This window comes from Myotis davidii, unplaced genomic scaffold (genome assembly GCF_000327345.1).
Source record: "Myotis davidii unplaced genomic scaffold, ASM32734v1 scaffold827, whole genome shotgun sequence".
NCBI lineage: Eukaryota > Metazoa > Chordata > Mammalia > Chiroptera > Vespertilionidae > Myotis > Myotis davidii.
The window spans coordinates 1,682,034-1,693,895 of NW_006297815.1; the positions used below are offsets into that span (position 1 = coordinate 1,682,034).

Sequence of the window (11,862 nt, forward strand, 5' to 3'; positions counted from 1 at the left end):
GTGAAGGGAAACACGCAGGGCTTGCCGTCGGAATTGCCGTGCTGGGTGTAGAGTCCTGGGGAGGCCCACACATCACCCCGAGTTCACTAACTCACAGGCCACCGCTCCTGCACCCCCCTCTCCTCATGTCACGGGCGAGTCAACTGGGCCCAGAGGACAGGAGAACGGCTTGCAGACCCCACAACACGAGTGGCCGCGCTGAGGTGACAACCCAGGGTCCAGGGCTCCGCGGCCCCGAACTCACTCTCGCTGGGGCAGAAGCCGAACCGACGGTCCGTGTCAAAGTCCGCCGTGGTGCTGCACCAGAGCTGGTCGTCGGAGCGGCCGTCCGTGGTGCAGGCGGAGTAGGAGCGGCCCTCGAAGGTGAAGGGGAAGTGGCAGGGGGCGCCGTCTGCGTTTCCAAAGAAGGTCGGGACCACTGCAGGGAGAGGGGGCCAGGGTCAGGGCGGCTGGGGACAGCGTGAGGAGAAGAGGGAAGGGGGGCTTCGGCGGCAAGGGATCTCACCCACGCCCTTGCCCAGCGACCACAACTCTTCATCGTCGAAGTGGGAGTCTCCCTGGATGCCCGGGCCCGGAGGAAAGGCGTGCGCCAGGAGCCCGTCCTTCCCATCGAAGGGGTACCCGTCTCCGTGCTCTGGAGAAGCAGAAGGGAAGAGAGTTAGCTGGGCGCAGGGGTGCGGGTGGTGCAGGCTGTGCGCCGCCCAGGGGCGCCCTGTCCCCGTCCCAGCCCCTCTTGGCTTTTCCCTCTCGCGCTCTCACCCCGAACACCAAACTGGATGACGATGTCGGCCTCCTGGCCGTACACGCGAGTGAAGGTGAGCGGCGTCACGGCGCTCCAGACCGCGAAGGCGCGGGCAAAGGCGTCGTCGATCACGTCGCGCGGCAAGTCTTCCGAGTAGTTTTGGATCCTGTAGGGAAGAGCCGGGGGACAGGGTCCAGGGGAGTAAGCGGCGGGAGCCGGGGCGGCAGGCACCCCCTGTGCCTCGGCGACCTCGGCTCCGGGCTTTCATCAGTAAAGCGCGGTCCGATGCATTTTCCTCTTTGGACACACACTGGCCCTGGCAGGAGGACCGGGACTGGGAGGCCCGCTTCCCCAAAGGGCGAACGGGGGCTCAGTGGGGGAGGCCCGCTTCCCGCAGGCTGCACGTTTAGTGACACCCAGGGAGGGTCAGACCGGCCTCCTCACCCCACCCGCTCCGACCCCGCGGGACCCCGCCACGCACCAGTACGTGATGTTTTCGTGCTTCCACTTGAGGTCGCCCTCAAAGGTCTGGAATTTGCCCAGGTCTGGGACGCCACAGCGCGGGGCGCGCATAGCCTCCAGGGTGGTGCTGTCCAGCTCCCCGGTCTCCGGTAGAGACAGGCGTCTCTGGAGGACCCGCAGCGCCCGACTCAGGGCCTGATCGTCGTCGCTCAGCTCCATGACTTGAGTGTAGCCATAGCGGTGCAGGTACTCCTGTGGACGGAGGGGCAGGGACATCCAGGGCACTGACTCCCTTTCTCTGCCCTCCTGGGTCAGAACTCCATCCCCCCAGGAGCTCAGGACCAGCAACAAGGCGGTGATGGTACCCAGGACTTGGTACCCTGGACATCAGTACTTGTGCCCACCCAAGCATCTCCCCTCCCTGCAGACATTCTTAGTTCCTTCCCAGCCCTGGATGCTCCTGGCCATACCGACCTCAGGGGCCCCTAAGGTTCACCCCTGTTCACCCCCAGCCCATGCACACCCCAGAACCCTCCAATGATCCCCACCCCTATATTATTACCATTGCCCACCTAGGAGACTCATGAACCCATTCTTGACCATCGCTGCCCAGAGCCTCCGCAGGACGCCCCCCTCCCAGTGCCTGATCCTAGACACCTCTGTCTCTAGATGTACCCATTACCCCCAGTGTGGCCCAAAGCATCTCCTGAGAGCCCGTGCCCTCCCTGAGATTCCAACTCTAGGCTGAGGTGTTTGCTTACCTCTGCCAGCTGCTTGTTGGTGAGAGTTGTTCCCAGGTCTCCTGGGAAGACCACAACAGTGGGCTGGTGTGGTCTGGGGGCTGCAGAGCAACAGCCCAGCACCAGGAGAGCCAGGACTAGGGACAGCCAGGGGCTCATGGTGAGAGGAGCAGTGTCTGGCTGCAGCTGCCCTGGTGGGGGCTTTAAGGAGGCAGTGTTAACTGAATCAGTGACCCCGCCCCTCACCGCCAGGCTGACTCAGGGGATAGGGTGTATGCATGTGTGTGCGTGTGTGTAGGTGTGTGTGCTGGCAGCCCCAGTGTGAGAAGGCAAAGAAAGGGCTTACACCACCTCCTCCTCTCCTTGCTGCCCACAGTCCCTACTGCTGAGTCAGGCAGGACCCTAGACCCACAGAGACCCACAGGAAACCACAGGCCCATTGGGGAAGGTTGGGTTTTGCAAACTGCACCGCTTGTGAGAACTTCATGAAAAAAGGGAGGAGCCCCCCATCTGAAGGCCCCAACTGCTCAGCCAAAGGGAAGAAGATGAGGCCTTTTTCTGAACCTAGTGATCCCACTTCCTGGTCAGACCCCCTCTGTGGGCCCCACCCCCCACTCCCAGGCTCTGCCCACTTTTCTCTTCCCTGGAAGCCTTCCTGGACTCAGCTTCCTCTCCCTGCTCCACCTGGCCCGAAATGAGTGGCCTCTGCTAGGCTGGAGTTGGGGAATTCCACCGGGGCAAGCCCCTATCTTCAGAGGCTGACTCCTTCAGGGTAGTGGAGGGGGAGTTTGTTGCATCTGGAAGCCGGCAGACATGGCTTTTCTCTCTTCCTACAGTGCCTTGGGCAAATGTCCTCACCGCTCTGAATGTGTTTCCTCAGCTGTAAAAAGGGGCTCTTCATTCCTGAATTGATTTGAGGATAAAATGAGATCCAACGCATAAAATGCTTAATACAGTGTATGTTGCAAGTCCTCGACAGACCAGCTGAGATTGCTTTTAATTATTTGGGCCAAGATCACGATTCCAACTTGGAAACAGGAGACAGGGGTCTTGGGCTCTAACCTGCTGTGTGACCTAGAGTAAACACCTTCCCCTTTCTGGGCTTTGGACTCAACTATAAAATGGGGGGAGGGGGTTATCTCCAGGAGCCCTTTCAGCTCTCTAGCCCTGCTGCACCCATGCAAGCTCCAGCTCCAGTGATGACCACTTATGCCAATAAACCAACAGCTTCCTTCCTATCCTTCTCCCCAGCCAGCCAGGGTGGGGCAGGATCACTATTGCCTTCTTCAAGGCATTACTTGGGAAGAACAACAGTAAAAATTCAATAAGCTGCATTTAAAGGACTTCCTCAGTGCCAGGCACTTTATATGTTTATCTAATAAATGAGTCTGTGAGATAGAGACAACTAGCTTCCCTTGTAGGAAAGGGGAAACTTTAGAGTTCACTAATTAATGAGTCACACAGTCCTGGTTTTCAGTCCCAGCTCTGCCATTTCCCAGCTATGTGACCTTGGGCAAGTCACTTCACCTCTGAGCCCTAATAGTCGTGCATTTTTTGAGATTTACTGTGGAGTACTGTGATGAGTCCCCTATAAGCATCTCCTCTCATTCTCACCACCATCTGGGGAGCAGGTTTGAGTATCCCTCCCATTTTCAGGGGAGGAAACTGAGGCTCAGAGCAATTAAGGAACATGCCTTAATCACCCAGTGAGTTAATACACAAAACCAGAATTCAAGCCTAGGGCTGCCTAGTTCTGAAGTTTTTAATGTTTATGGCATTTACAGGGAACTGAGATAACTAGGGGTTGGAGAGGAGTTGGAGGATGGGATGGGGGAAGACTTAAAACCTGGACCCATTTCCCCTAATCCCTTGCACCCACTGAATATCAGAGGGAGGCCTAGGTTTTGGGGAATCAGAAGCTAAGACAAGGGACCCAAGGGAGCTATAGTCCAGACTTGAGAGTGTGGGGTCAGAGCAATATGATTTTAGAGATGGAAACAAAGAGACCCTTTAATCCAGAGGGTCTTCATCTGGAGGCAGACATGGACTTTAAGAGAATCCATGAACCACCTTCTAACTTGCCATCAATTGTACAAAATATGTCATATCTATGTATATATGCCACATTTCTCAAATTTAGCACTATTGACGTTTGGGCCAGATAATTCCTTGTTGTGGGGGCCATCCATCTGTTGTAGGATGTTTTGTAGCATCCCCAGCCTCCACCCACTAGATGCCAGTGGCACCTCCCCCTGCCAGTTGTGTCAACCAGAAATGTTGCCAAACATTGCCAAATGTCCCCTGGGTGCGAGGGGCCAAGTCACTCCCACTGGCATATGTTGGTTTTCTTAGGTAAAGGGTCCAGAACTTTCATCATATACTCAGACCATTGATGATGATCTCCAAACCTTTAAAGACCATTTACTCAACAAATATTGGTTAAGTTTTTACAGGCTAGTCATTGTGATAAGAATTGGGAAGCCTTAGCCTGTTTGGCTCAGTGGATAGAGCGTCGGCCTACGGACTGAAGGGTCCTGAGATCAATTCCAGTCAAGGGTACATGCCCGGGTTACAGCTTGATCCCCAGTGGACATTTCCTCGGGGGGAGAGAGGGGCATGCAGGAGGCAGCCAATCAATGATTCTCTCACATCATTGATGTTTCTATCTCTCCCTCTTCCTTCCTCTCTGAAATCAATAAAAATATTTTTTTTAAAAAAGAATTGGGAATATATGCCCTGCCAGTGTGGCTCAGTGATTGAGAGTTGACCCATGAACCAGGAGGTCACAGTATGATCCCTGTTCAGGGCACATGCCTGGGTTGCAGGCTCAGTCCCCAGTAGGAGGTGTGCAGGAGGGAGCTGCATGATGATTCTTTCTCATCATTGATGTTTCTATCTCTTCCTCTCCTTTCCTCTCTCTGTAATCAATAATTTTAAAAAAAAAAAACACGTATTTTTTTTAAAAGAATTTGGAATACAGTAGTGACCAAGATAGCTATTGTCCGTGCTCATGGATTTGAGAGTCCAGTAAGGGAGAAATCAAATGAGTGATTTATTACCAGAAAGACCAGCATCACAAGAGGGAGGCATACTTATCTACTCCAACTGCCCCCATCATGCAGATGAGGAAACTGAGGCAGGCCCAGAGTGGAGAATTTTCCTCTCTTAGGTCACAGAGCAAGTCAGGGACTGCGTGTGGGGGCAAGAAGGAATGGTAGCTAAGAGTCTGCACTGTGGAGCCAAGCTGCTTTGGTCCAAAGCTCAGCTCTGGCATGGACCTGCTGTGGGATCTGAGTAGTTGGCATAATTGGTCAATGCCTCAGTTTCCCCATTTGTAAGATGAGGTTAACAATAGTGCTTACCTCATGGGGTTATAAGGGTCAAGTGAGTTAGCAGATGTCAAGTGCCTGACACATAAGAAGTGTTCGGGGCTACTCTAATTATGATTGCTTCTGGACCAGCTGGCTGTTTTTACCAATTGGCAAGCAGGGAAAGAACACCCCACCAGGAACCCTGGAAATTGATTCCTGGAGTCAATTCAAGCAAGAAGTCTCCTTTCCTCACTCCCTCCCAACTTCCTCCTTTACCCCCTGGTTCCCCAACCCTCATCAAGAGCAACTGGGGAGAGCTTGGTTTTCAACACAGCAATGGGAGGAAGTGGTTCTGGTTACCACATCCCCTTCCCCACTTCCCCAGCCCTCCTTCCACTACCACAACACAGTTTAGCCAAGACCCTGGGAGAGGAGGCAGGAAGCAGGATATACCCCCAGGTGGGCTCCCTCTAAGCCTGACCAGAGTCATAGCTTGGAATCTAAGCCCCTCAACCCGGTGGAGGCCCCATCAGGATGGGAAGGGGCTGATCCTGGAGCCCTGAGTCACCCGCTGGATGACACAGCCCTGCGGGCTGCTATTAGTAACTCCAGGCCCCTAGACCGGGGTCAGCCTCACGAGATGAGGAATCTCTCCCCCATGTAGGAGGGGGAACTCCAATCCTGTTTCTCCAAAACCTGCCAGAGAGGGGAGGGGCAGTCAGGCCTGAGAGGCCCCGGCAGGATGTTGAGAAGACACTTGTGTCTAGGATGAAGCAGAAAGGTGTGTATATTGCAAGACATTTCCTCAGGGGAGAGCATCACTCACGTACCCACCCCCACCCGCAAACACACTTGCCATCCCTAGCCTCAGGGTGGTGACAATTCCCAGGCTGACTCTTAGAGGCCCTAATAATAATATTGCCATGCCTCCCACTTATCTGTACTGAGCTCCTTCAACAGGAAGCTATAGAGTGTAGGCTTTGGAGTAGCTCCTATTCCTTCTGACTGTTTGACCTTAGACAAGTCACTTTGGCTCTCTATGCCTCCACTTCCTTGTCTGTAAAATGAGGAAGGAACAGTCCTCACTCAAAGGGTTGTGGGGGTATTAAATGAGATTACACATTATATGTGCCCTGCCTAGGAATCAAACCGGCAACCCTTCAGTGCATGGGATGACACCCAACCAACTGAGCCACACCAGCCAGGGCAGCAAACCTTCTTAACATATTTGAATCTGAGCTTTAGAACTCTTTGGCATTCACAGAAGCCAGGCATTGTAAACCATTTTCATAGTGATGGACCCAAGGCCCAGAGAAGGGCTTCAGTTTGCTCACTGTCCCACAGCTGATGAGTGACAGCGCTCCTGCCCAGGCCTTCTGACTCTGAATCCCGTGCTAACATCAGGTCACTGGATCTGACAAGAAGGAAGTCACTGGGGGAAGCAGCCTGGGGCAGTAGTGGGGCCCAGAAGTCAGGCTGGAGGGGGAGTCAGGAACAACAGAGAGAACAGGATTGGGGTGTTTGGTCGGGTGAATAAAAGAGGGAAAATTAAAGGGGCTGGAAGGGGCAGAGAACAGTCAAGGGGCATTTCCTTGTAGGCGAGAGCTCCATGCCCACAAGAAGGGATAGTGCTTTGAGAGAGAGACATGCAAATTTAGGGGGAAAGAGGATGAGTCCAGGACCAGTTCCTTTGTCATCACGCTGCCCACTGGCAGGTAAGGTTATGCTTGGGGTCCCAGCAAAGCAGGTGCGGCCCCAAAACACACATTTTAAAACTTATTTGCTTTTTTTATTATTAAGACATTTTTAGAGTAGGTTTAGGTTCACAGCAGAATTACAAGGAAAGTACAGATTTCCCATATATTCCCTGCCCCTCACATGCAGATCCTACCCATGATCAATATCCCTCCCTCGAGTGGTACATTTGTCACAATTGATGACACTTCATTGACACATCGTAATCACCCAAAGTCCATGGTTTATGGGTCACTCTTGGTGTTGTACATGCTATGGGTTTGGACAAATGCATAATGACATGTATCCCTCGTTGTGCTATCATACAGCGTCATTTCACTGCCCTGAACGTCTGTCCTCTGTGCTCCGCCCATTCATCCCTTGCTACCACAAAGATGGTGTTTTGCAAGAATTCCTTAAAGCAGCCAACATGGGGAAAATCAGGTCCCTGTTGGACTTCCTCTTACAGTCATTTCAGGGTTCAGTGTTGTTTTCCTTTGGATGACAGATGGGGAAGACACCATGTTCTCAGTGATCACGGCCCTGAGGGTCTGAATCTGGGCCTGCTCACAATGGGAAGAGGTGGAGGGGCCCGAATCCTCAGAAGTCACATGTTAAACATTTAGTGGTCACTCGGTTCATGCTGGTTGGAGCTGCAGGGAGATGTCCACACAGCACACAGGGCAACTGGCAACCTCTTTGCCCCTTTTACAAACCTGGGTTGCACCCCCATTCTTGGCCGGCACACTTTCTCAGGCATCTTCTAGTTCGGGTGCTTCTCGAAGTGTAGTTCCAGGCCCAGGAGTTTAGCACCACCTGGGAACTGTTAGAAATGCAGATCCTCAAATCTATACGATCAGCACCGCTGGGTGGGGCCCAACCATCTTTGTTTTAACAAGCCTGCCAAGTGATGCCGGTGCACGCTCAAGTTAGAGCCCTCTGCTCTAGTCAAGCTTCAACATAACACTAGGACACCATTTCCAGATGAGGAAACTGAAGCTCAAAGAGATAAAGCCACTTGCCCAAGGTCACACAGCTAGTGCCCAAATCTGGCCTTGCTGGCTGTAGAGCTGATGCTCCTCCCCACAGTATTACAGCCAGGGCTGACAATCAAATATTAACAACCAGGACTTCGTGAACCCCCAGCAATCAGAACTCATTCAGTCCAAGGAGCTGGGGGAGGCGGGTTGGGTGGGTCATGAACCCTTCCACTCCTGGATCCGCAGTCCTAGGGGCCTGGGGGAAGAGGTTAGGGCTCTGGGCCACTTAGATGTTTCAAAGCAGCGCCTGTTACCAATGGGTAGGGAAATATTTCAATATTTAACAACTGGTGCTTCTGTACCAGTTGCACACCAGCTGAACATGAGCCCTGACAACAGTCCCCTCCCTAAAAGACCAGGTGGAGGGCCTAGAGCTAAATATAGCTCCAGCGAGGACACAGGTACAACGCTCCTCTATGAGAACACTACCTGTTCAGCAGTGCTGCTCAAATGTGGCTGCGCACTGGCATCACTAGGATTTTCTTTTGAATAGTGATGCCTGGGTTTCACCCCCACACACACTCACCCTCGAGATTCTGACTTAGTTAGTCTGGGGTACAGCCTGAGCACTGGGACTTTTTTTTATGCAGCCGGGTTGAAAACACTGCTCTACAGGGCCCCTGAAACCTGTAAGAAAGGAGATTAAGAACCCCTGGTTTGCATCAGTATTTCCCAAGGCTGGGGACTTAAAAAAATGTACAGATTCTCAAGAGATCTGATTCACTAATCAGTGAGGCCTGGAAATGGATGTTAGCAAGCTCCCCTGGTTTAGAAATCAGTGGCAGAGACAGCCCCTGAGGTCCGAAGGGCTCAGAGATTCTACCCCCTCCCCCAGCCCACCCCCAACATAGTTGAAGCAATTGCGAACATTTTGCCAGGAAGCATCCAGAACCGATTTCTGCAGCTCTTCCTTCCCCTGTGCGTTGGAGACATTGCTTCAAAGAACACGCTCTGAAACACCGCCCAAGATACCCTCCCGGGAGAGCCATTTTCAAGCGAATTGCTGCAGAGCCCCAGGCCTGCTCTGATTGCCTTTTCTTCTCATTAATCCTGGGACACCCTCATTTAGATGCGATCTGCATACATTTGCATATTGAGTTCCAGGGCCCCCTCCTCCCGCCTCCCCACCCCTGTGGCATGTTAGGGGACAATAAAACTAATGTATTCACAGAGCCTGCTGAGATGTGTTTGAATCTCATGCAGCGCTGAGACTGATACACCTGAAGCCAGGCGCCGGGGTGGAGGGAGGATGGCACAGGCCGGGCGTGGATGCTGCGGGAAGGCTGCAGAGAGAAGGCTCTGGAAGCCTCCGGTGCTCTGGAAGCAGCAGTTTTAGCCCTGCTCCTGATGAGAGGCAATCTGGGATTTCCCGGTGGGAAAAGATGGGGAGCGCCAGTAGATGGGGTGAGGGAGCTCCCCCTTTCAGGGGGGTGGGCGAGATGCCTTCCCAATCTTAGAAGGGGCCTGGTTTGGGGACCACTTGGAAGCTCTCCAAGGGCCAGCCACGGGGCTCCATGAAGAACCTCCCAGGTGACAGTGGGTGCAGTGGGAGGAGCTGGGTACTGGAATCCAACAGACCTGGTTTGAACGGTATGACCCAGGGTAAATGGCTTTCTCCCTGAACCTCAGCTTCCTCATCTTTGTAACAGGATCGTCAGCTCATTACCTGGTGATGGGAGCCATGCCTTTATTTGGTTTCCCAGTAATGGAATATCTTTCCTAGGCTCCTTCTGAGGCTGGGAAGGAATCTGCTAATGGATGCAAGTGGGATGTGGCACTGGGAGCCCAGCAGCCCTGAGAGTGCACATGCGCTGTCCCTGTGGCATGGTTCTGGCCACTTCCCTTGCCTCCTACTCTGGCATCAAGCGCTCACATCACTGCTGGGAGCCTCCAGAAACCTTCTCAATATCCTTTTGGCTTAAGTTAGCCCAAAGCAGTTCTGAGTGCTTGCAACCAAGGCCCCCAATTGCCACAAGGACCATTCCGTTCCTTCTCCACAACCACTTAAGAGTCTGGCTGTGACCACAAACACCACCAGCCCCATTGCCAAAAGCCTCCTGAAGGTCCCAGGGCACTTCCAGTGCAACCTGGTTCAGATCTACTCCTCTCCACCCCTGCTCCTCCCTCCAGGCAAACTCTCCTGCCTCTATTCATGGCACTCTCTCCTCCCTGGCCTTACTAATTTCCAAACCATCTATCCGATATAATCCTATAGTGCGCCCCTTCCCCCATGTCATCCAAACAGTTGACAACCTGGTTAATCCTCTTAAATCCATCCCCTCAGTATTAGTCTGCTAGGGCTGCCATCACAAAGTACCACAGACTAGGGGGCTTAAGCAACAGAAATTTATTTTTCTCACACTTCTGGAGTCTGGAAGTTTAAGATCAAGGTGAGGACCGGGTTGACCTGTCCCCAGTTTGTAGATGGTTGTCTTCTCCCTGTTTCTTCATGTGGTCTTCCCTCTGTGTGTCTGTGTCCTAATTTCTTCTTCTTATAAAGAGAACAGTCATACTGGATTAGGATCTGCTCTCATGACCTTGTTTTAACCTAATTGCCTCTCTAAAGACCCTATCTCCAAATACCGTCACATTCTGAGGTGCTTCTGGATAGGATTGCAACAAATGAATGGGGTGGGGGGCAATTCAGTCCATAACACCCTCCATCCTCTGCATTCTCACTGACACTGCTTGAGCTTCAGCCCTCCCACTTCTCACCGGGTGGTAAATAGCTTGGCCGTCCAGTACCCAGCACCCACGCTCCAGATGCACATCTTGGTCAGCAATCCCTGGCCATGATCAGAAAGCTTCCATAGCTCCCTACTATCTCCAGAATGAAGACCAAACTCCCTAGCCTGGCATCCGAGGCCCTACAAAACCTGGCTCCACCTGCTTTCACAATCACCACTGCAATTAGGGCCAGGGAAAAAGGCAATGTTGGCTAGCACCTTGCTATTCCAAGTATAATTCACGGACCTATAGCATCTGTACCACCTCCTTCGTATGCATCCAGGAGTTTGAAAGTTCATCCACAGAGGGACTCATAGGAGCAGGACCTGTGGACACCTGGTTGGCTCAGAACTTGACTTTGTCCCAACAGAACTATTCAATTCACAGGATTCTGGGATGCACAGCAGATGACAATTCTGAACTAACAAGTGAACTTGACTTCCCAAGGCTATTAAGAATGCCTAACTCACAAGTACTAGTACAATCAAATGAAAAGGTTGCTGGAGCCAGTGCTCTACTGGGAAAGGCAACGTTCTCCTCTTTCATTTCCCTTTGGCAAACATGCATTGAAGCTTTGAAGAGTGCCAGGCTGGGTGCTCGGTGGGTGCTGGGCATGTGGAAAGAAAGGAGACATGAGTTTGTCCTGCAAAAGTTCTCAAAACATGAAAGGAGATTCCCGTCAACACAAGGGACAGGAGGAGGTGGGAAATTCTGTGCTTCTGAGAGAACCAAGATGGCGGCATAGGTAAACACCGGAAATTGCTGCCTCGCACAACCACTTCAAAAATACAACTAAAAGACAAAACGGACATCATCCAGAACCACAGGAAGGCTGGCCAAGTGGAAATTCTACAACTAGAAGGAAAGAGAAAAGCACACTGAGACTCAGAGGAGGTACAGAAGTAAAGTGCAGAGGTACGAAGACGCACGCAGAAAGGGCTGGCAACTGAGGACGTGGTTATCTTTTCTAATCGGGAGGGAGACACAAGCTCCCGACTGCTCAGAACTCCAGTTCCGGGCAAGTCTCTGGGGACCCAGACTCATACGGGGAGAAACTGGACTGTCTGGCATTGGTTGGAACTTGAGAGTGGCTTTCTCTCAGAGAT

At 52.5% G+C, this 11,862-nt stretch overlaps 1 protein-coding gene across 1 annotated transcript in view; it reads right to left on the reverse strand.

The window, feature by feature from the left end:
• Nucleotides 1-2,273, reverse strand: part of MMP9 (matrix metallopeptidase 9) — a 7,743-nt gene extending 5,470 nt beyond the window's left edge. Inside the window, exons 1-6 of the mRNA XM_015570376.1 lie at nt 1,966-2,273; nt 1,224-1,456; nt 760-908; nt 506-634; nt 245-418; nt 1-55 (exon numbers count right to left, since the gene is read on the reverse strand). Coding sequence (XP_015425862.1) covers nt 1-55; nt 245-418; nt 506-634; nt 760-908; nt 1,224-1,456; nt 1,966-2,103 — 878 coding nt within the window. The 5' untranslated portion in view covers nt 2,104-2,273. The remainder of the gene's footprint in view (nt 56-244; nt 419-505; nt 635-759; nt 909-1,223; nt 1,457-1,965) is intronic.
• Between the last annotated feature and the right edge of the window lie 9,589 nt (nt 2,274-11,862).